The 25,820-nt window shown below is 38.9% G+C and overlaps 1 protein-coding gene and 1 long non-coding RNA gene across 5 annotated transcripts in view; one reads left to right on the top strand and one right to left on the bottom strand.

The window, feature by feature from the left end:
* AJAP1 (adherens junctions associated protein 1) overlaps positions 1–25,820 on the bottom strand; it is a 194,457-nt gene that overhangs the window by 40,487 nt on the left and 128,150 nt on the right. For all 4 annotated transcript variants that reach the window (XM_072156208.1, XM_072156206.1, XM_072156205.1 and 1 more), the window contains exons 3-4: positions 14,298–14,385; positions 1,901–2,143 (exon numbers count right to left, since the gene is read on the bottom strand). In XM_072156208.1, the coding sequence (XP_072012309.1) occupies positions 1,901–2,143; positions 14,298–14,385 (331 nt within the window). The remainder of the gene's footprint in view (positions 1–1,900; positions 2,144–14,297; positions 14,386–25,820) is intronic.
* Positions 3,322–4,418, top strand: LOC140135129 (uncharacterized). Its single transcript, XR_011856472.1, has 3 exons — positions 3,322–3,416; positions 3,690–4,012; positions 4,196–4,418. It is a non-coding gene; the product is annotated as an uncharacterized lncRNA (long non-coding RNA).

The following is a 25,820-nucleotide window of genomic DNA, read 5'->3' as shown; positions in this document are numbered from 1 at the left end:
AGTCCCCTAATTAAGAACACCCGACTTACAGACAACCCCTAGTTACAAACGAACCTCTGGTAATTGGTAATTTCCTGTACTTTATCCTTAGGCTACAATAAACAGCTATAACAGTTATCACAGTTATCACAGTTATACTTGTATGTAACCCGGGGACTGCCTGTATATATATACATATATATAGTATTTACACACACCAAATACATTATATAGACATATACATACAGCACCTTATACACACATGCAGCATATAAAAATTGAATATTCACACACATATAGGGGGTCATTTACTAAGGGCCCGATTCGCGTTTTCCCGACGTGTTACCCGAATATTTCCGATTTGCGCCGATTGTATCTGAATTGTCCTGGGATCTTGGCGAACACGATCGGATTGTACCCCATCGGCGCCGGGATGCGCGCGACGGAAATCGGGGGGCTTGGCCGAACGAAAACCCAACGTATTCGGAAAAACCGCCGCATTTAAGAACGGGACGCGCTTACCTTCACTCAGCCCGAGCCGGTGAACTCAAGCGTGTTCAGATGCTCTTCAGCACAGCAGCGCCACCTGGTGGATGGCGGAGGAGCTACCTTATTAAATCCCGGCCAGACCCGAATCCAGCACAGAGAACGCCGCTGGATCGCGAATGGACCGGGTAAGTAAATCTGCCCCATAGTATTTACAAACCAAACATACACATACAGAATGTACACACCCAATACCCCAGATGCCGGGGCACCGTGAAACTGTGGGCCCCATATCATTTGCTATAGCTGCTACCCCTGTAGTGCCCCTTCCTGAGACCTGTGCAGTCAGGAGGAGCAGGGGAAGCAGCTTCAAGAAATAAGTCCTGTGTCCAGCGGCTTTCACAATAACAGTCCCCCTGTTTGTAACATCCATCACACTGCAGCCCGGAGGTTCACTAATGACTGCCTGCTGTGCTGCCTAGTGTGAGGCTCTGTTCAGCCCTGCTATAAAGACAAAGGAGAGCTTGGTGATGTCTCCTGCTTTTAGGAAGAGGAATAGGAGGGAGGTGTTATCTGATGCAGGCTGGAGGCGTGCATAATTCAGGGTAGAGGAGAGCTCCAAGCAGCTCCGTAGTAATGAGCATACTTCTAAAACCAGATTTTTTGTGAAATCCTTGGGTTTTTTGACTACAGAAGCTAATATACTTCCTCTGCATACCTTCAGCTTTATAACGTTATGTGTGGTTTAAAAAGCTGTATTGTAAGCTGTAGATTTCCCTCAAAGTGAATGTCCATTGTGTAATTTGTAAACCAAAATTCTATTACATGACTAGATTTTATATTTTATAAATATATTTGTATTATATATTTATATATTTTAATATGATTCTATTTTATACAGAGCTCCAAGCTTCTTAAAAGCACATATTATAGTAACTAAATTCTTGCTACCTGCAGGCTCCACTAAGAAGGAGAATAGAAATTCCCCTCTTTTATTTTTCAGTAAATTGTGTAAAAACTGTGCAGTAAGTTCCTAGGCTCCATTAATTGCAAAACATTTGCTGTATAATTGCTGTATACAGACAAAACATTTGCTGTATAATTCTGTGATGAGACAGAGGAGCTCTATATTAGAAACTAACTTGTATAAAATGTTGGACCTTTTCTTATAAAAAAATTGAAATTCTCAAATTTGACTAATAGGAGAAGTCCTAAAAGTTTAACTTCCTTTAAGTGGCAAATATGTATGATCATAAAGGGTGCAATGATTGTCACCAGTACTTAAAACTCACACTATCTTGCGCAGGCCTACATGATAAAACAACACTGAACACAAATAACAATACACATACAATAAAATAGAGTATGATAGAACATCTTGGTTTGGATTCAAAATGAACAAAAAAAAATCCATTTAAGACAGTTGGTCTCTCACCTATTGCCATTGAATGTTGTCTTATATGCTGCGGTTTGGTGCAAAGCCTCATCTGTGTAAACAGGTACAGGGGTCCTTACACACTCATGGGAACATTGCAGGGTTTCGTTGTATGCAGTAAATATATCCATGTTGCTGGGCACACGAGCTGGTGTAAAGTCTGTCAGGTTTTGGCAGCTCTCTTCTTGTTGAGTAATTTTCCGCTGGTGGCTGTTCCTCCTGGCGTTTCCACTTTGTGCACAGCTATAGTGAAGAAAGAAGATCATGGTCATTCATTTGGATTATAATAGCCTCAGGCATGTACAAGAGCGAAAAGTACATTTTTGTGGTTATATCGGGTCATGATATACAGAAGTAATGATGAGGCAGTCAGAAGATGCTGGGTTTAGATTTTTTAGTTTATTTTGATTTGGGTAAACATTATCTAATTTGCTAAGCCAAAGGTGGACAGTCATGGAGCTAAATATAATTCTTTAACTAAAAGGCTCACATTTTGTATGTTAAGTTTAGTCCATAAAGACAATCCACTACAGCCGTGGAAAATCATGTACACAAGCATTACTGGGCACCATAGCCTGGGCATCTTTTTTTGCTTTGTGGTGCACCTGGTTGGCCAACAATGGTAAAAAAATGTGGTTTTTAAGATCTAATATCTTAAAGTGTAAATGAAAATGTACTGACAAAAATAGTGAGAGAGAGAGCCTTTGATAACAATTCTAAAGATCTGTATCATTCTGTTGGCTTCTTCCTAGCCTGAGATACATCTGGTATATTTAACATTAGATCCAGATTCAGTTGTTCCTGATGTGGGTGGGCACTTCCTGGTTGTGACATCAGCTCACCAAAATGAAGCCAGAACAGGTAATTGATCAATCTGAAGCACATAATTAGTGTCATCAATGAAGGTCCTTTGCATCCCACTAAGTACTTTGAAATAATGCAGGACAGCTTGTTTGTAATTGGCCGACCTGAATCATGTGATAAGTCACTTGCTTGTAACATCACTACAGGTCCTACAGCCCTTCTCTACCATCTCTATTTGTACTATATGGTTTCCAATGGCAACCAGAAAGCATGGAAAATGGAGCTTCTAAACTGCTGCAGATAGCTAATTATAGTAAATTAGACAATTATATTATTATATTATGTTTGCTTGGTGCAGAGTTAGGCAAACATTGTTATACTTTACAATTGCACTTTAATGTGACAGAAAGTATCATACAAAAATAGAACATAGGTTCCCTTTGGTTTGTCGTGCCTCCACATGCTGTACTTATCAGAAAACTGGTCCCAATCAATAAATCAATAGAAAATAAACAAATATGCGACCATTTCATTATTTTATACATATTTTTTTTTATAATAATAGTATTAATAATAATAATAATCTTAAACTTCTTGCAGAAGGTAAAAACCCAAACACAATCAAAGGCAACCATAAGTTATCTGAGGACCTTTGGGTTACAGATTCATAATGGCTTCTTAGTCCAGTCTATCCTTGGATTTGCAGTTTAAGGTAAATTACCATAAGGCCTCAATAACCAGTAGGTCCTTGCATGACTGACATGACCCTGTGGTGATGCCACCAAAGGGGTATTTATGACTTATACGTTTTCTCTTTACAATCTAAATAACAATTTCAAGGAAAAGAATGAATGAATCAATCCCCCAGAGCACTTGACAGAATGATCTTTGTCATTGAGAAAACATGGCAGCATATTTATTTATGGGTTTGTTGCAAATCTGTTGCAGAATTTTTCCATTGACTTCAGTTTTCTTGTCTCCACAGCAAATTCATCCCATTTGAATGCACCCCAGATTTAAGATGTCTCCTACAACTCTACACTCCCTTGGCTATAAACCTGAATGCCTGTTCTGAAGCAATTACATATATCATCCCAAAGTTTCCTTCTCCAGAGAAGTGACCGGACATTAGAACCATTTATTTCATAGTGGTCCTCGGATATTTTATGGCCTTCTGGGAAAGCATTGCATCCTGTTACTTGTGACACTGGATAAGAAATCTATTCACTTGATTTATGGAAAAGGAAAAGCAATTTTACCTGAACTGTCTCCAGTAAGTCAACTGCAACTAGTCAGACTAAAATGATGGTGAGTTTCAGTAAGTTATAAAACAGAAGTATCAAGGTACAGAATGATGTCAGTTAAAGTACAAGGGATTATAAAATCTTTCATCTATCTATCCATCTACCAATTGATATTTTCATGCTTCCAAATAATATGTAATGTTCTTTGTTATTAATGTATTTTATTTTAACCTCTTTCTCCACCTAGTCATGCAGTTACAGAAGCTGTGCCCCCATCATCCACGCAGGAGCCTGACCCTGAGATTAATGGGTTCCTGCTTCACATCCACGGCCAGTGAGAACATGGATTTGACAGTTTAAACCGTTAGATTGTGCTCCTCCTCCATCAGTTTTGCCACTCCTACACTGCGATCATGGGGTGTTGATGGCAGTCAAGGCTGCCTGGGCTGCCATGCATAATTGACTATTAAACTAATAGACTGCCTCTAACTTTTCAATGGTTTGGCATTTATTTTTTAATACCTATTATATTCAAATCAACTACTTGAAAATAATTAAGTTATTATTTTATAGTAAAAAATAACTACTGTATATACTTGTGTAAAAGCCGAGTTTTTCAGCACAAAAAATGTGCTGAAAAACCTCACCTTGGCTTATACACGAGGCAATAAAAAATAAATAAACTTACATATTCACCCTCTGGCACCCCAATGCTCGGCGTGGCTCCTGATACTCAACGTGGCTTCAGGCGGCTCCTCTTCTTACTTCTCTTTGCTGTATAAGCCGGCAGAGTCGCGCCCATGCAATCTGCCGGCCGGCGCACACTGTGATGCAGTAGTGTTGATGTTGATGACATCATAGTGTGTGCTGGCTGTCAGTTTCTGCCAGCTGTTACAGCAAAGAGAAGAAAGAAGAGGAGCCACAGAAACCAGAGTATCTGGGAGCTGCATCAGGCAACCGCCGGAAGGTGAGTGTGCAAGTTTGTTTTTCTATGTACTTGGCAAACTATGGGCTGGCTGTATACTACATGGGGCTTGCTGGCTGTATACTACATGGGGCTGGCTGGCTGTATACTACATGGGGCTGGATGGCTGTATACTACAGGGGGCTGGATGGCTGTATACTACTGGGGGTTGGATGTCTGTATACTACTGGGGGCTGGATGGCTGTATACTACATGGGGGCTGACTGGCCGTATACTACATGGAGGCTTGGTGGCTGTATATTACTGGGGACTGGCTGTATACTACTGGGGGATGGTTGACTGAACACTACTGGGGGCTGGCTGGCTGTATACTACATGAGGGCTGGCTGTATACTACCGGGAACTGGCTGGCTGTATACTACATGGGGGATGGCTGTATACACTACATGGTGCTGGCTGTATACTATTGGGGGCTGACTGGCTATATACTACCGGGGGCTGGCTGGGTATATACTACTGGGGGCTGGCTCTAAACTGGGGGCTGGCTGGCTGTGACCAATGCATTTACCACCCACAGCTTATACTCAAGTCAATGGGTTTTCCCAATTTTTGGTGGTAAAATTAGGAGTCTAGGCTTATATTCGGGTCGGTATATAGTTGAGTATATACAATATATTAAAAAAAGGATAATATGTACGTGTTATGCCTGTATTAACCCCAACAATTAAGATTAATTGTAATTAAAGAAAATCTATCATCAAAATCCATGATGATTATCCATTGGCACTTACTCATATATGTGACTGTGGTAGTAATCTTCTTATATTTGTTATCCTGGGCTCCGTCCTTCTAAAAGGAACTTTTCTAAATATGCTAATGAGCCTGAAGGGTTCTATAGTTGTATTCAAAACCCCTCAGTGCTGTAGCTTCACTGGCTGTTACAATGAGCAGACCAGGTCTCGCTTCTCCTGCACTTTTGGGTGGAGAGATGTGTTCTGCTCATTGTAGCAGCTTGTGAATCTCCAGCATTGCCAAGGTTGCATTGCTTGGATCTATGAGTAAGTTTCAAGGTTTATCATGTTTGAGTTTGATGGTAGATTTCCTTTAAACTATAGAGCACTTTCAAAATTCATTTTACTTAAGTTCTATGTCTCCCAAAATGATCTTGCAAAGAAATGCATCTCAACCAGAAAATAATGGCTGCCACATGGGCACATTGACCAATGTTTTGGCTGATAAACATTAAAATGGTAAATGGTAAAACAAAACACAAATTTTTATATTAACAATAATTAGTTTTAACTGGAGTATTTCTTTATTAAAATTTACTCAAAAAGTGTATCACTAAATAGTCCGATTCAAAAATATGACTTGCATTACAACAAATAAGCCCTCAACCAGCTATATTGAGGGAAAAATACAAGAATGCAAAATTAGACAAACAGAAAATCAAAAAGGCCCACATTTATCAAAAACTGTGTAAACTACACTTAGTGGAGTTTGCCTGTGAGTTTTGCAGGGAGTGCCAGATTCACAAATTGTGGCTGCTGTTCTTCATGAATCTGCTCCGACAGAGTGTACCAACTTTTTTTTTATAACATAGAAGGAGGCATGTAATATCGTATCTGTGCCAAAAAATTGTTGTGAACTCATGTTTTTTTTTGCGCAAAAGTGTTGTACATCATTTATAATGAATTTGAGCAAGAAAGAACAGATGTTTCCAACTATTCGTATTTTTTTGCGCAAGTGGGCGTGGCCTAACTTTTCCACATTATCCTTCACATTTATGTGTATTTTGTCGGCAGTTTTGGGTGCAAATTTTGGTGCACAATAGACCCGGATGGTCAGAAAGCAAAATTAAGGCACAGTCCATGTAACCTTTTGGCGCACATCTCATTTTTATGGCGCACGACTGATTAGTTCTGTCTACCCATTAATTACTTATAGCCGTGCGCCATTTTAATGCTTGCGCCAAAATTAGTAAATCCCCCCCCAGAGCGTGCAACACAATTCTGTTGGAATCTGTATGATTAATGTGCTGCAATGTCCGACTGTGCACTGAAATGCGCCTTTCAGGGCAGATTTTTGTGTCACGTCGGGTATAGTGCAAGCGCTTTGCACTGAAAATAATGGGGGAAACTGGGGCAAAGCCTTTAATAAATCTGGGCCAAAAAGCTACAAATGGAATTTTTCAATGCCCTTGCCAGTTCCTGGAAAGGTGCATGACTGGGGAAAGTTAAACGCTGGGTCATTGGATTCCAATGAAGCTATAAACTTTAAGGAGAATTTTTTTCACGTGAAAGCTTGCCAAAATCAACTCCAATTTCCTGCTACAAGTGAGCTGTGCACCCAATATATGATGAGGTCTGTGCCTAAGCATATATTGGGCTTTAGGGGTAAGGGTCTATGAAGATTGCTTTGGAAAATGGTGGTCTTGATAAAATAATGCTAGCCATCAGGACAAGTGCTGATGACACAGAAGCTTAACCAGAGTATACCAAGTATGATGTGCGTTACCTTATTAGGGTCTTATACTTACCATGGTAAAGTTTTGTATTAGCAGCCACCCCTTTAAGTGAAGCTGAAATAGTACACCCTGACTACAATGCACTTTTGCCGTAGATATGAAGCTTTGGTGAACTACATCGGCTTCATTGCAGTATCATGCAGATGAGTACAATGTCCTCTCTAGGTAAGGTGTGTTTTTTGTAGAAGCCATTGGCAGAGATGTTACAGGTTTGTTTGGGACACTAAGCCACAAGTCCCTTGAGACCTGTAGCTGGGTAATTGCCCCAAATCTCTGTGAGATCCTTTAAATCTAAAATGGGTGCAAATGAGGGGATTACAGGAAGTCCTGTGCAAAAGTCTAGAAATTGTAAACTATGGAAATATAAAAAAACTAGAAAAAATGCAAATAATGGAAATTCAGTGACCATAAATAGTTTAGAGTTAATATATTTCAGGGTTGAAGTATTACTTGTAATAAGCCACAACAATTTTTATAATAGAAATGAAATATAAATCAATATTTTGCTATAAAATAATATAATACAGCATGCAGAAGAATACAGCACATAAAGTTTATTGGATATCTTATGTTTGCTGCTAAATCAAGCAGAAGTAAATTATTGCCTCCTGTGGACTGTAACATAGGATACATTAATAGATCGCCTTCAGCTTTAACATCATCTTTTTGTAATAAATTGTATAGAAATTGTTAAACTGTCTGGATAACCGTTACTGGAACCGTTCTTTTCTGCACCATGTAATTACTAAGTAAACAAGTCATGGAAAAATTATTGTTTAATATTTTATTGTTGTATTTTTCTTTTCTAGACCTTTTTTTTTTTAATCCACAGAAAATAAGCTATCCTGTTGAATGACAGCAAGCAGAGTTCTACAACGCCACAAGGATAATAGTATAGAAAGTATACTGGAAAGTTGAATAAGTTTTCATTAAATTAACAATTGCTGAATGTGGACAACCCCTTTAAATATTTGATGTTTCACAAAATGATGCCGTGAGAAAATAGGAATTTTGTAAAAATAAATCTCATGACAATTGGAATAGGATGAGGGAATCTGGTGTGTTATATTTAAGAAAAGCTTAAACACCAATATTAATGATATTGCCCAAATTTCTACTTTTACCATCACTAACAATAGCAATGTATTTTCTGTGTCCACAACTTGTATATCATAACAAATATATCATGTGATGCATATCAAACATTTGCTATTATATGATTACTATTTCTGTATAACATTAAGGCGCATCCTAAGTGCAGAGAACAGCACTGCGCACGTGGTGAAGGAAATGTATTGCGTGACAAGTACAGCAGGCAGTTTTCCCATTTAGAAGTCTGTAAAGTAAAGCTGCAGAGATGTCTTGGCAATGTGACATCTGTTGGCAATTATGCCATTATCATCCTTTCTAACGCTTCTGCTTCCTGCTCTTCCTGTTTCCTGTTGCTTGTTTACTTCTATGCACAGAGTTAAAGATTCACGTATCATTGGGATAATTCACTAGAGTCTGACCTTCTCTTGCTCGGTCAATGTCTTGCTCCCTTCACAGCTTCATTGTACTGTAGATTGATCCCATGATTCCTGACCACTGATTGTTTCCTGCTCCTCTGACCATTGGTTCTGACCTGATTCTACTTGTTTGCTTCCTTTCCTGACTGTGCTTATTACTCCCGCTGCAGTAATCAGCACCTGCCATGATCTGCGTCCAACGCTTCAATGGCTGCAGATAAAGGCAGAGAGTAAATTGCCTCAGACAAAAATAGTGTGTGAACAATGCTTTATTCGCCAGCAAACACAAAAGCAAACAAAGTATTAACAAGGTGAATGACTTTGAAGTGAAACAAGCTTTACCGGGGCTTTCAACAATAAACTATGTAGGAACCATTAATCTAAAGCCTAGCTCCACCCAAAAAGAAGAACTCCAACAGGAAGCTGAGGTATGGGAGTTGTTTGATGAGGTTACAGCACTGTAGGGCCACTTTAGTTTTTAGGGATTTAGTGTTAATCCTTCATACCCTAAATATGGAGCTGTTAGCACTGTAGGTCTTTAGGTTTGCAGTTTACTCTGATTCTGACTTGACAACCATAAGACCTTCCCAAGCCTAGTTGGTGTCTATATGTCACCCAAGTATGGAGTAAAGAACTCTATGGGTGGTTTTGACCATACATAGCTGCATACAATGTTAAGTAGCTGCCTTGAAAATTACAATGATCTCCAGGACTACTACATTACACTGTCTGCTGCTTTAGATGATCAAAACTACTGGAAGACTCCTTTTAAATGTCTACCATATAATAGAAGCTGGATCACATACTATGGGGCACGTGTATCTTTTATTTGGCTTGGATTTTCCTTTTACCTTGCTCCTTTGTTGGTGCATGCCCACATTTTTGAGTTTTTTCACTTAAGCACTCCATGCGAGGCGGTTGGCAGCTGTATTATACAGCTACCAAGTTCTGGTAATTGTTACAATCTGTGCTGCCAATTAATTGCTCTGATCACAGGTGCTGCCATGTTTATATTATGGTCGGCACCCCTGTGACGTCATTGCAGGGCATTGATCAATTGAAATGGCAGGCTGAAGACTGTCATTAGCTGTCATTAGACTGTAATACACAAGCAGTATATTTACCACATTCTTCAATACAGTTGTATTGCAGTACAGTCTATGAGTGATCAGATCCCCAATGGGGCTTCAAAAATAAGTTTAAAAAAACCCCCACAATATTAAATAAATAAATAAAATTAAATAAATAAGAATACAAACCACCAATTTTCCCTAGAACACATATAAAATTAAATAAACACGTAAAATCATAAACATATTAGGTATTCTGATGTCCAAAAATGTCTGATATATTAAAATATAAAAATAATTATTTCTGACATTGAACCCTGTAATAGAAAATAGGACCCAAATGTCCGAATCGCCATTTTTTGCCTCACTTAAAATATTGAATAAAAAGTGAGAAAAAGGTCATACATTCATAAAAATGGTAGCAATGAAAATGTCAACTTGTCCTGTAAAATTGATACCTTTAACAGCTCCATAAAACAAAGTATGAAACAGTTATTGGCGTCAGAATAGGAAAAAAGTAAGATTTTTCTCTTTTGTACAAAGAGTTATTTTTAAAAATTTGTGTAAATGTGGTATCTCATTGTACCAACCCAAAGAATACATTTCAGGTGTCATTTGGTACACAAAGTGAAATTTGTAAAAACAGAGCCCACCAGAATAAGTTTTTTTGCCTATTTCAGTACATTTGGAAATTTTTTCCAGCTTCCCAGTACACGGCATGGAATATTATGCACCGTCACTAGGAAGGACAACTTGTTGCATAACCAACATATCTTCTGTACAGAGAAAAATAAAGTTATGGATTTTTTAGTGTGGGGAGTAAGAAATGGAAACACATCCATGGTTAACATACAACAAAAACTGTCTAATATACTACAGACAACCTGTATCTATTATTTGGCTTGGCATTTTCTTCTACTTTTGCCCCGTTTTGGCATATGCCCAAACTTGCACCTTTTTTTAAGCTTAACCACTCCATATGTGATGGGTGTCAGCTGTTTTATACAGCCAACACCCATTACATATCAAAAACACCCATCAAAACACTCCTCAAACATCAAATTTATTAATATGTAAAACCCACTAAGATAAATCTGACCAACAGAAAAGCAGAAAGAAAATTAGAAGTAGAATCACAAAATAAAACAAAATATGTGACCCTATATAGTATTATTATTGGGATTACAAATGACCAACAAACCTGACAGCTAATGCATTGAGTGAACAGTTGTAGCCAACATTAACTTGTCTTTTTTCTACTGATTTGCATGGAGAGGATTTATCACAGCTATCCGATATACTAAGAGGCTCTACTCATTCACATGAATGAATTATATGTCCAGCCGGGGCTAAAATTCTGCTATAGCCTGACCAGGAGCCTGACATAATCTATTGCAAATAGGGCAGGTAACGTCCACATCCTGTTCCCACTCCAAGCCCCACCCACTTGGTGGGGGGTAGAGAGATAAAACTGGTGCATAAACTATGAAAAATTCCCCTTAATGAGTTTCTTTGCTATATGATGTTGCAGCTTCTCTTTAGAAGTTAAAGGGGTTTTCTCATCTGGGCATTGATGTTTAATTTCATTCATCTGCCATATACATACATATACTATATTTTTTTATTTAGCACTTCTTTTGTGCAAGATCACAAAATGGGACGGATGGACTGATAGGGACCCTCCGTCAACCCTGTTTTTTACCGGAGACTTTTGCATCCACAGTGATGCACAGACAAAAGGCTCTCCTTCAAGCTATAAAGTGTAGCATCACATGGTCTCCCCCTCCATCCAGCAGGATCTGGGAGCACCAACTCTTTACAACTAGAAGTTGGACACCATCCTGCTGCTTATTTTTGTACTCTACAGATTCATGGAGATAATTAGCACAAAGCGTGGAGAAAACAATTGACAGACTGCTGATTTGATGGGTTAAACTGCAGAATATAGCAGAAGAAGATAATGCAAGATAATAATTAAAGGTGTCCTACATTACAATAGCTATTAATTGGTAAAATGAATATTTTGGGGGGGCCTGTTTAATTAGAATTTCCGGTAACTTTGGATTACATTTTTAAAATTCTTTGTATTAATTATTTTTATTTATTATTATTGAATTTTTTTCAGCTTAAAAAACTTTTGTTCCAAAAACTTCTTTTGTTCTCAGCTAATGTTGTATAACATTCTATTTTTTTTAAAAAGAAACTATAGTCTCCAGGCCTCCAGACATTGCAACTGCGGTCTATAATTACTGTAACGTTATGTTTATTCATGTTTGCAAAAATACTGCAACTTCCAATAAAAAGCTCCACAGGTAGTCTGCAAGAACACTGTTGAGGAAAACGATAATTTATTTTTCCCTACAGTATTTTTGCAAAATCAAAGAGCTTATTTAAGGATGCGTAAAAGGGAAGAAAAAGAAATGGATTGGAGAAAATTGAATCCCAGATGTATCTGGATGCGCGCATGAATTACTTTGTATCGTTTTAAAGGACATGAAGAGGGTGTTAGAAGTTTTCCTTCAAAATACTCAATTATGAGTAAAAGTGGATCAACAACAGAAACAATGCTGACACTTCTCACTGTAGTACTGGTAAAGAGCGATGATAGTTGCATCTTGGGAAGTAGAATATTGATGTGACTGGGGAAATTACTTCCATTTATGGCAAAGGCTATGTTTAGTAAATGGAGAAGTTCTAACATATCATTAGCAATTGTTATCGCTTACTTATTTCAGTGGTCTGATCAGAAGCCACTGACACTGTCAAGACCCACTCTTTATAGAACTCAAAAATGGTCTTCTGCTACAAACTGTATACCGCTGACCCACCCCCAAGACTTCTGACATATTTTTTTTCTGTCTCACAGCCACATATTTTGTAACACTAAATAACATATAAATACCCTTAAATGAAAAATTAATAAACATGGCCTATTCAGATTGTAATTTGGTTAACTATAGAACTATACACACATGGACGCATCACACTTTATGATCTTAGATTTTTGACACTTGTGCTGACAATAGCTTTTTCAGTACCATCTCAGTCTAGGAGTTTAGCATTTTATGAACAGGGTGGGTTACCTTTTGGTGTTTGCAGTAGTTTTGGAACCTCTACTTTCCTGATATTTTTAAATTTTCAAAGTCTATTTTAGCCAATATCATGAAACTTAATACAGTTACACACCAGTATCAATTTCCAGACTATGATTTGGATCCTTCATCCCATCAAAATTGGACCTTGTAGTAATTTCACATGGGGTAGAATACCATAGTTACTCATGTTGGACATCATCCTAGGCCAGTATAGGAAGTGATAACTAACTCACACTTACAAGCTTTCTAGTGGAGCATACAGTGGATACTCTCCTCTTTCTTGGTCTATTTGTGATGTCTGCAGGTCTGAACCCTTCTGGAATGAATTTTCTCTTTTTATTTTCTCTAGACATCTACGAGGGAATATGAATGCACACTAAGCTGACCCCATGCAAACTTTGTCATTGCTCTCTGTAACCCTGGTGCACTAAAAGTAATGGAGCCTGCAAAATGTCTTCTCTCTACACTTGTATTATCTCCAACCCAAAGCTATCTTATTCCTTTAGGGGTTTCTTATATTGGGGGCATATGTTTCATTAGGTCATCATGCACTCCTTTGCTGTAATAGAAAATACATAGCACTTGAGGTATGTAATAACTGACTGCAACATAAGGCATACTACTATCTGAAGTGGTTCTAGTACATAGTTGGCACTGGGCAGGGCACATAGCATGGGAAAATATTACATGACAATACAAGTACAGAATAAGGCTCCTAACACATGAATATATGGTATCCCTGGGCCAGGACCCATAGCATACATTTGGCTAGAGAGGCAGAGGGGTCAGCACTCCTCACCCCTCCCTTCTCCATAGGCAGTTGTGCTGCCAGGCCATACATATGGCTTAAGATAGAGCATACTCTATCTTTTTTTCGAACGGAGGCACGGTACACACGTGTCACCTGAACAATGCACTTCTATGCTCTTCGTACAGCTAGCAAATCTAGTATAATTCAGCCCTAAATTTAATAAATTTAGTTAAAATGCAGGTATTATTGATAGACTCTATTGAAGAATATATTCAATAGTTCCCCTTTTGTTATGTCCCTTGTTGATCACTATTTGAAGTTAAGAAAACTCAATGTAACCTTAGAGTCTATGAATGTGACACAGCTAGCTTATCCTCCCCCCCCTGTGCAACATGTACAGTATACATATATTACAAGATTTATTTATTTACTTCCATAACATTGAGTGGAAAATGAGTAGAAGTCATCCTTACCAATTTTTCAAGACGAGTGTTGTTATCAAGGCTGCAATGACCATGATTAGGGAGACAGTGATGGTGATAATCTGGTGTACTGCTAGACCTGTACAGAGAGCAAAGACACAAGCAAAAGCCATGTGATATATGAGCGAGAAAACAAAGTTAATAACAAGTAATAAAGTAGCAGGAAATGCAATAAAGATGTAGAAAAGCTCAACAGGGTGATCTAAAATTATTGGGCGACCCTGGGGACAAATTTTGTAGGCCAGGAGCATTGCATGGTCTTATAATGTTCTATTGGTTCCCTGTGATATATATTCTACCAGAATTATTATTTGTTCTAGCATACAATATACAGACATGGATAAACCTCCTACGGTGGGAAATCTAGATATATAGTATGAAAGGTTCTACTCTTGGTATTTCTAAGTTAGTTTTACATTTTCAACAGCTTTTGGCGAAGTATCAACCAACCGTTAGTCCACTGGCGCTTTGTGTCCCACTCCAGTCTCCTGATGTATTTAGGGGGCCGGCTTAAATGGTCGCTAGTTGTAGTGAGTGTGCAGGGCAGTAGTGAGTGCAGGGGGCAGGAATGCCCAGTGCCAGCTCACTAAGCTGCCGATTACACCCCCTCCTGACATAGAGGTGACGTGAAGGGCAAAATAATTTCAATGGTTGGCGATTCACAAGACACTGCGATTTTGTCCGGGTAAGCCAGAAAACTTGTGTCCCCCAATGAGTGTGTTATGTAGCTGATCTCTCAGTCACGTTTATTACAGTAAAAAATGCCTATTATACAAAACAATAGTTTTTCAGTCCTCAGAGCTGATCTTGTGGACTGGGGCTTAAATCGCTGAGGTGCTTGTGTAAATTTAGCTCAAAGTATAATGAAATATCTCAGTAGCTGCACCAGCAGGTGCATAAGAGGAGTCATTGGACAAGACACAGATAAGTGAAAGTTGAAATTCATTATTTTACTGTGCAGTTTAAGGCTATGCCTGGCTCAGAGTGTATCCCCTCCCCATAAGGATGCGTGCTGCCTGGCCATACTACAATGCTTGCTCTATATTTTTCAAATGGCAGCACTATACGATGAAATACGTCTGTGCTCACTGTATGGTGAGCCATGCACATGCAACCGTATACCAGCTTCATACAGCTAGCATAGGGTTCTCATATATGTCAAGTGAAAGTCTTGTGTTACACAGTGGTTCAATGTAATTTACAGTGTAACAGACAAACACAGCTCTGCTACATAAATTATACAATGTATAATCCTGATCAGTATATCTCTGGACAAGTACATTATGTGAGCAGAAAACACAAAAAGAGGGGAACAAGCCTAATGTACCCAGTTTTGAGAGGAGCAGTGGGCCAAACAGGGGCGTAACTACAGTGGTAGCAGCCATAGCAGATGCTATAAGGGCCCGCAGTGTCAGGGGGCCCCATCGTCTGGCCTGACACTAAAGAATGGAGGATGTGCATCATATATTATACAATGTATATACATTGTACTGCATAATATGCATATAGCAAATATGTGATGTATACATGCTGTGTATATACTGCATGTGTGTATGTATGCTATATATCTGTATATGGCACTGTTTGTGTGTGTGAATATGTTATGTACATGTGCGTATATGTGTGTGTGTAAGTGAAGAAATGTATGTTTATGTATATAAGTATATAAATGTTTGTATATATGAGTGTAATATGTACATTTTTAGGGGGGCTCCAACTACCCCAGAAGTCTTTTTTTTAAGAGGGCCCAGAAGTCTGCTATGGGACCCTGCCTCTCCTATTTACCCCCCTAGGGCCAAATGCACCAACCAACTCATCAAGCAACAAGAAAAGTTGCGGTATAAATACATTTAAGACATAACTTTTACTAAATCTGTGTTAAAAAAAAGTGAACACAAATATTAATTTTTAATGTGTGATCACTTTTTTAATACAGATTTAATTCTATATACAACGCTCCTTTTGTTTGTTTCTACATTCTGTAAGCAGCAACCTTTATTTCCAACATCCCTGAAACACCTTTAATGAAAGCTAAGCATAATCATAATATGGCATTGTTTCATAGCGTAAAAAGCGTATTGAGCCCCGTTCATAGGGGTTCATCAATATGCTCTCCATCCCCTATTGTAGCCACTGACCCTTCACTGCTTATACTCTACTGCATAAGAAATGTAACATGTATCTTTCTTTGTAGTGTGATAAAATTGATCCAACATTCGGAACAGATATAATATATACACTTTTATTTAATCATTTAAAACTGGACAATACTGTAAATAGGCTGTTGACCAATGCGTAATGACCAGTGTGGCCTTACTTGTGGGGGGAGATTTCTTAGGAACTCTATGCCTGTATTCTTGCGTGTAAGCCCTGAAATAATCACAACTACTTGTGAACCGCCAGTAATTGTGATTATTTCCCCCTTTCTGCCAACTCCCCTTTATGCTGGCAGAGGAGTGGATCATAGCGGGGTGTTCCTGTCTATGGCCTGCGCACTAGCAATAAACTCTTCATTCCATAATTCCATGCCAATTCCATGCCAGGCCCTGCCATGCACAAACCAACCGCTGCATACTTTACATACACCGAAGCCTCCTCTCATCACATAAATTCCCCCCAAGGTCTGTATTTCTCCTGGTTCCCCATCTCCCAGCACCCCCACAGAATTGATTGTAGGGCCATCCATACTAGCTTTGCAAAGAGGGCCCCAAAAAGTTCTTGAGTCCACCATCAACACCATATTCAATATATTCAAAGGCAAAACTCAGAGATTTTTTGTTCCACCATTCTTCTAATTGCTGAAGATCCCAGTGGTTGGACTCTCAGCATTCTGACACTCATCCATCATCTAGATAGATTATAAGCATCTTTCATGGGAAGAACATCCACCTTTCAGCACTACGTGCACAAACAATAAATGAAGTAAGTTTGTTTTTCCGATATGGCTTCTACCACTGATAACCTTTAACATTAACAAAATACATATCTATAATAAATATATAGGACTTACATTTACAGACTTACATCTAATAAATAAAACAGAGACTGCACATAAGATGTTAACTTTTAATGTAAATCTATAGATATGTCTATGGCGACATTTGAAAGTATCACAATTAAATCCAATGACCGATTGTATGAGGACCATCCAGATCTTGATATATTCTCCACTAACACTGAGAAATACTTTTCTGTCAAGTAGATTTTCTGTGATATGCAAATCCATAGCCGTAATCCAATTGCGGAGGAGAATTACACAAAGACGCCGAGTGTCCTAAACATTTTGTAGAATCTACTTTCCAATTTAAAAGGCATCAGTTCGAAGACGATGATGAAAGCTCGGAATAGCTCATCCGCAAATTGACTCTCAAGCCTTTTTCTCTCTCTTTCTCTCGTTCATTGGCTCATCTATCGACTTCCCGGGTAAGTACAGTAGATGAACATGGGCTGGCATATTTCATTTTCTCCTCTAGTGCCATATGCTATTATAAGCCACCTCATCACTGACATGATCTTATGGAAATTCTCTTATGTTCACAATTCTAATAAAACAGCTCGGAGAACATTGAGTCTGGTTTCTCTATCTGTAAAATCATTTCGATGGGCTTTTCTTATGATAGGCAAAATATTGAAAAAATTCATATTGAGAGAAAGAAAAAAAGGAAAAAAGTAACTCACTGCCTACATAAAAGCTTCTAAAGGGGGCGCATATATTTATTTCTAATGGTATGGCCTTGTCAGCCATGCTGTGATCTTACTTTGACATTGTTGCAGCTGGTATCTCTATTCATTTTGTAGTAATAAAAATATGTGTAGATGGCTACATTTTTATCATGCTTCCATCACACTCAGTGTATATAGCAGGAAAGCTCCCAACATATACATTGAGAGTATCTGTAGACATATGCTGGCAGACGACGGCATACAACTGTACGTCATATACAGTGTAGAACACAGGATGGAAAGACTCAGCAAGCTGTTTCTTTCTATACCTCTCCTCCTGCTGAGAGATGTATGTATTATAGCAGTGGTTCTCAACCTTTCTAATGCTGTGACCCCGCAATACAGTTTCTCATGTTGTGGTGACCCCAAACCATGCAACTCGCAGTAAAAACACAATAAAATTGCGGCTCCGATGGCTTTAGGCGACCCCCGGTTTTGGTCGTTCGACCCCTGCTGGGGTCCCGACCCACAGGTTGAGAACCGCTGTATTATAGCCTATGGGAGATGGATGCAACTCATTGCATCCCTCCCAAGGCCTGAGCTGAGTATACACTCATGGAGATCCTCAGGATCAGGGAGATCCCCAAAGATGTCACTGACCATATAAAGACGGCAAAATCACACCCTGAATATCGGCAGAAGCCAATCACTGGCTGCTGCTGATGTTCACTCCTCTTCCTGCTTTCAGAGGAGAAGGGCAATTTATCCCACTTTTGTGCATATAGTGGGATACGTCTTTGCCCTTCATTATAAGAACACATCAAGAATCTGTACTACGTAACCTACAAATGGAGGGCACAGCTCAAAAACACCATATGAAAGCAGCCATAGCTGGCTTTCTTGGAATATTTTAATTTTACCTCTCATAAATGGTGCCCCCTACAGCGAGAGAAGAGTATTAAAAACTTCCACTCCCCCTGAATGATGATCTTCTCATCAAGAAAGCTTTTTATGTTCAAATGAGAAGTAAAAAAGCCAGAATTATTCTTCAAACAAGAATCTGCATCTTAGAAACCGGCAGAAAGAACAGCTGCGCATTGTCTCCTGACCTTTTAGGTTTAATGAATCATTTTCTCAACTTCACATGAAGTAGTTCAGCGCTCTTGTATTTATTTCTAGCCTTTTACATCTTACGCCATCAGTTATTTTTCTGCAGCAATATTTTTTAAGGGAGGATATCATTAAAGCCAAATATAATTTAGCTAAGCATAATAAATGTGTCTGTCCTAAGAAATCGAGTCATCATCTTCAATTTCCTGAGTAGCTGCACAGCCTCTGACCCCCGCAATGCCGTGATCAGCGCCGATTCAATTTTCATCATAAATTGGTGCGAGAGTAATTGTGTGACATCATTGCACTTACTGTAGTTGGCACGTATGTAAGAAAATGACTTCAGTGAAGGGTTCTTAAAGGAAAATGGTTTTTCTGATTCTATTGATTCTTTATTCTTGTACAAAGTATAAAGATTTTGGTAAAAGAGCTGTATGAGTTCTTCTGAACACCAAGGGGTAATGCAATTCAGCCACATTATTTTTTATTTCAACAGACACAATTGGTGAAAGATGAAACTTTGGGGCAGATTTACTTACCCGGCCCATTCGCGATCCAGCGGCGCGTTCTCTGAACAGGATTCGGGTCCGGCCGGGATTTATGAAGGTAGTTCCTCCGCCGTCCACCAGGTGGCGCTGCTGCGCTGAAAATCATCTGAACGCGCCGGAATACACCGAGCTGGACCAGGTGAAGGTAAGCGCTTCCCAAGCGACACATTTTCGGTTTTTAAATGCGGCGGATTTCCGAATACGTTGGGTTTTTGTTCGGCCACGCCCCCCGATTTCCATCGCGTGCATGCCAGCGCCGGTGCGCCACAATCCGATCGCGTGCGCCAAAATCCTGGGGCAATTCAGGTACAATTGGCACAAATCGGAACTATTCGGGTAACACGTCAGGAAAACGCGAATCGGGCCCTTAGTAAATGACCCCCATTGTCTCTTAAAGAAAGTGTATACTTATTGATTGTTTTTCTGCATATTATCTTCATCAAAATCCATCATGATAAACCGGGGAGACTTACTTGTAGATCCAGGAACCATGACTGTGATAATCTTTTTATATTTGTTATTCACCATGCCTCCCGTCCCTCTGCCTGATATAATCTCTTGGCAGCAGTGAGTTTCGACACCTTGGGAAGAGGAAGTGCTCCTGCACAGTGTAACAGCTTGTGCATCTGTAGCACGGAGGGGCTCTTGTAAAACCCACCAAAGACCTTCTGGTTCAATAGCTTAATTTAAAAAATTGATTTTAGAAGGAAGGAGGCCATTGATAACAAATATAAGAATATTACCACAGTCACGGTGCCTTTATCTATGACTAAGTGCCAAAAGTGCCAAAAAGTGATAAAGGTTTTGTGTGTTGAAATCGTACCACTGGAAGGAACTCAATGTGGCAGATTTATCAAGTGTCTAAAAGTCAGAATATTTCTAGTTGCCCATGGCAACCAACCACAGCTCAGATTTCATTTTACCAGTGCTCATAAATATTTTAAAGGGGAGTTGTGATTGGTTGCCATGGGCTTTAAGACACTTGATAAATCTCCCCATATATCTAAAAAATAAGCCCTCAACCAGCTCTTGCAACCAAAAAATACTAAAGTTACCCTATATACTCTAGTATAAGCTGAGGTACCCAATTTTACCACAAAAAAACTGGGAAAAATTATTGACTAGAGAATAAGCAAAGGGTGGGAAATGCCGCAGCTACTGGTGTCTGGTGGAGGTGTTTTATGGCAACAGTAGTGGTTTAATTTCCTACTTCTGCATCACTCTGTATTATAAATATAATCCCCTTTCTCATCTAATAGATCAGCTTTCCTAGAGTGTCTCTCTCTATAATAATTTCCACCTCCTCCCAGTCCACGGTGCATGCTTACAGTATGCAGCCGCGGGACTGACAGCCCCTGAACAGCAGGAGCCGCGGCTGCATACTTCATCCCTACAGTTTGCAGCTGCAGAACACTCCCTCCATTCTGCTCCCACATACCCAGGGGCCCGGTAAGAGTGAAGATGCACTGTGCAGCGCATACATTGTGTGCCGGGTTAGTGCTGTGGTGCCGGGTGCCGCGTGTCTGACAGGGGCTGCCGCACACATATACCATCAGCAGCCCCTGTCTGATCTTTGTCTAGTCATTAGTATGTTTCCGCGGCAAAGACAGCTGCCCATATGAAGACTGACTCGTGTATAAGCCAATTCAGGATTTTTCTGCTCAAAAATTGAGCTGAAAATCTCGGCTTATACACAAGAATATACGGTAAGTCTCTGAAAAGATGGCAATACTAAAACAATTGCGTAAAAGTATATAAGAAACTATGTGGATAATGTATCACCGTATTCATAATGATCTATAGAATAAAGATAACATATATTATTTGTATGGTGCAGTGAACGGCTCAAAAAAATGCAAACAATACAAAACCAGAATCTGTGATTACCTTTTCCTCCATACATTCAGGAGTTAATAAAATATCATCAATAAGCTAATGACCTACTAAAATGAAGTATTTGTAAAGTGCATCTAACTTGCAGAAAAGAAGCCATTATATGTCCAAATTGACGAAAAAAATAGATTGTATTGCCAATAAAAAGTGACAATGCATAATCTGCTTTGAATTGCGCATCTTCCCTCCATTGCCCTGGCGCGTGCCCATACAGCAGTTTACCATCACATATTGAAATTGGGTATCAAACTTTTATCCTAAGCCTTGTAAAACAATTAAAAAGTTAACACACTTCATAAAAGCTTTGTATACGTTAAGGGGTGTAATTTATGGAGTTTTATTACTATAATTTAGACCTATGAAAGTGAGCTAGTCAATTAAAAGCTGAGCAGGTCCCTCAAACGTATGTGAAGTTTTGTGAAAATGTGAAAAATTGCACCTAAAGTTCTAAGCCTCATAACGTCCTACAAAAATGAGAGGATCCATATAAAAACCATGTTGACATAAAGCAGACATTCAGTAAATGTTAGTCATTGAGTTAGTTTGGTGTTACTATGTGTTTAAAAAGTCAAAATGTTTTTAAAATTTTCACCAAATATCCATTTTAGTGAAAAACATAACTGTAATGTTGTTCAACTAACATGAAGTACAATGTGTCATGAGAAATAAATCTCCAAATCACCTGGATATGTTAAAGTGTTCCATCATGTAAAGTGACATATGTCAGATGTGTAAAAATGGGCCGTGTCAGGAAGGTGAAAAGTGCCTTCCGCAGCAAGGGGTTAAAGAGGTTGCACCACCTCTACTAAATAGTCAGTGTGAAAGTATGTGGACAAAAGATTACATGTAAAGGGTTGTAATTTCTATGGCCCCCTGTATACAACTCAATGGTGGACATCTGCAGATTAAGACTTCCATTACTTTGATATTTATGAGTCTTCAATATTTTGTTCCCACAATGCTCCATCTTTACATATTTATTAGATAAATAAATATACCGTAATAATCATGTTGAATAATGCAGCTCCATCTATGGATCCATGTCTAACTTTCAAGAAGCCTAGTGACATGATGTGAGATAATAGCTAAGTCATTAATTGTTTTACAAAAAGGAACAGACGCCTCACTGTAGACAAGGTTACTCTGATGTTATTGTTCCTTGTTAGTACAACAAAAGAAATGGTTTGGCTACATGAGAGGCCAAGGACATCGGTCAGGAAGAAATTCATTCTCTTAGCTGGAGATTTACCTTCACAAGGTCATGCATGAAGTTTTAAAGGTCAAAACTTTTTTGGGCCGTTTTTAAGGAAAATGCATCAGTTTTTGACCAGTTTTACCAATTATCTTCATTAAAATGGGTCAAAAATGGATGCATTTTCAAAAAAATGCTTGAAAACGGCCCAAAAACAGGTTCAAAATGCCACATGTGACGCCATTTTTTCTATTCTGTACCTTTATGTTAAATCTCCATAAGAAGCTTAGTTTCCACGTTAATGGCCTTTCAGCTCACCAAACCTATTCCCTCTAGTGTGCTGATGAGATCTAACTATGTTGAAACTGTGCTGTCAACAATTAGCAGTCTATTCCTTTTAAAACAGACTTAAAAGCTAGGCTTTTATCCAATGTAATGTCACTAGCATTTTTGTAGAGGAGCTGAAAGATTTAAGGTAGCACTGGTGGTATATCCTCCCCACCACAAAATGTATTTGCATATTTCTTTCTCAGAATCCTCAGGTCTGTTTCCCCCTGGTCTCTTGGGTTGAGACGCTTTTCTTTCTGGAGCCTGTGTTAGATGGCGACAACACTCAAAGGTCAGTAGTTTCTTTGAAAGTAGTTAAAAACGGTTTTCCTTTCTAGTAAGAGCACCACTCATAGCTGTTCAAGTGAAGACAACAATTAATTTTCAATTACCGCTAATTGCGAGACTGAGAATTTGTGTTGAAACTTTATCCAAATGAAATCAATTTATTTAGCATTGGCAATTAAAAGTAAATTTATCAGCATCGTTAAGAACACAGACAAACATCACTGAAAAACACAAACGTTTTTGGTTTGTGTATTATCAAGACCAAAATATTCTAAAATTAGTGCCAGTACATTGTAAACATTCCAGGAAAAATTTTGACTTTTAGTTAAATGAGTGTATTTCACTGCATTCTTGTTAGGTTCACTGTCGGGGTCTTTTTCTGGCTCCCCCTGTCCCCACAGAGAATTATGTACACATTGCCACTGTGTACACTGGCTTTTTCCAAAAAAAAAGTTAGATGCAAGTTTTCCTTTCTGTATGCAAAGCTGTGTCCCTAGTTCCATGGGAGTGGCCAATGACTATTGGTCTCCCTCCACCCACGGGAAACTGCTCTGTTGTGCATTGATTTAAAATGTAAAAAAACTCCCATGTCCCCCATATCTCCTCCCCCTTTCCCCCTCAGAACGTTGTACATGTCTGCCCCACTCCTCACTGGCCATTCCCATGGGAGTAGGGACACAGCTCTGCATACAGAAACGTATCTTTTTTTTTTGGAAAAAGATAGTTTTATTATAAAAACTCTTTGGCAATGTGTACACTATTCTCTACGGGGACATGCAGGCAGTGCAGGGGACTCCCCGAGCGGTGCAGGGTGCGCTAATAATCTCAGATATATTAATCTGGCTGCGCCAGTTTTCTGTCTGACTTTGCACTGGGAAGAACATCTAATCTGCTTGCACTTGTATTTTTATTTTTGTGCTGCTGCATTGTGCCCAAAATGTGTACCTGAAGGTACTAATTACTTAATTTCTATGCCAAGAATCTCATGTAATATGTGTACCTGCAATGTGCAATCCCACAATGACTTGTGCCAACCAGCAAAGTCACTTCTGCTTCTGTATATCTGTAGCCATTATTACATTACCTGTGATCCCACTGGAAAGGGGAAAGTTAGGAATCCAGTCACAATGGGATTAAAATGGGAACTTCATTTTATATATTTAGAGGCAGACATTCTAACTTCTTACAGCGGAGAATATGTTGCATCCTCAGCTGTTGATACGAACTCCAAAGATACATTACAGCAAATAAAAGATATTTTTGCTGCTATTACATTAAGCCTCTTTGCATCAAATGTATTTCTATCAACCCCATTCACTGACAGTAAGCATGGAAAGGAATTGAAATATTATATGCAGTGATTCAGAGATGGCCCAGAAGCAAGTAAGTGATGAATTCAGGAGTAACTTTATGCAGCCAAATCATTGATGCCAGTTGTAGCTGAACGCGGCGAAGTTGCCAGATTATTTGAATTTGTCCTTAAATGATATTATCGCTGGCAACGTCAGAGCCTTTTATTATTAATCACCATTCAACAATCATCATTGTTCTCTCTGCCTTCTGTTCAGGACATAATACAATAGGTACAAACTAACCCTTTGTTATTTGCAATTTTTTGGATTCCATGTTGAGATGGTACACAGCAATGAAAAGTGAGAGCAAGTCCAGCAAGTCTCATGTGGCTTAGATCATATCCAACATTTTCACTAGAATGGTAAGACAATGGGGGAATTTATTAAGACTGAGGTAATAAGCAACAGTCTTAATACCACCGCCAGCAGACTGTATGGTGGATTAAATGGGAGGCTCTGGCTGCCAGAATGAAATCTCCACCAGATCAGACCTGGCAGAGTTTTCAGATATAGTTGTCGAGCTACCCCTACTCCCCGGGCCGCCTCTTCCTTGACCCATTACACTTATTGTCAAAGAACTACAAGTCGGAAAATGGACAAATAGTCACAATTCCTGGCCGAATGCCAGGAATTATGACTTTTCTTCATGCCTTTACTGGCAGAAACTGATGGACAAGGCATAATAATTGTCCACCATTATTTAGTTTGAGTTCGAGTACTGTGTTGCTGAATGGAAAAGCCAATGTGCCTATGTAGTCATAACCTTGACCTGTTGTGATCCAGTTCCCTTATATTCCTGACCTACATATTCCTGACCTGACCAAATATTTGTTTAGGCCCACCTGTTTTCTACTATCCCTCTCACCAGTTCATTCTGATATTGATTTATTGTTGTTCTTGTCCCTTTGTCACCATATATCCGTCTGTCCCTATTTCTACTATTAAGTGACTTCAAATATAGATAAGCTTTGGGCATCTAAATTCTTAGGAAAGCGAAGTGTGATTTGTGTTATCTGTTTACAGGAACAAGATTGTTACAGTAGATGATTTTTGTTATTTTGGACATTAAAACTAGGCAATACAATGAGTTCTCTGTTTCCCTTAACCTTAAATACAAATAAACCAAAAATGCAATAGATTT

Source organism: Engystomops pustulosus, chromosome 6 (genome assembly GCF_040894005.1).
Source record: "Engystomops pustulosus chromosome 6, aEngPut4.maternal, whole genome shotgun sequence".
NCBI lineage: Eukaryota > Metazoa > Chordata > Amphibia > Anura > Leptodactylidae > Engystomops > Engystomops pustulosus.
The sequence above is the reverse complement of the archived record's forward strand: the minus strand, read 5'-3'. Positions and strand labels throughout refer to the sequence as shown.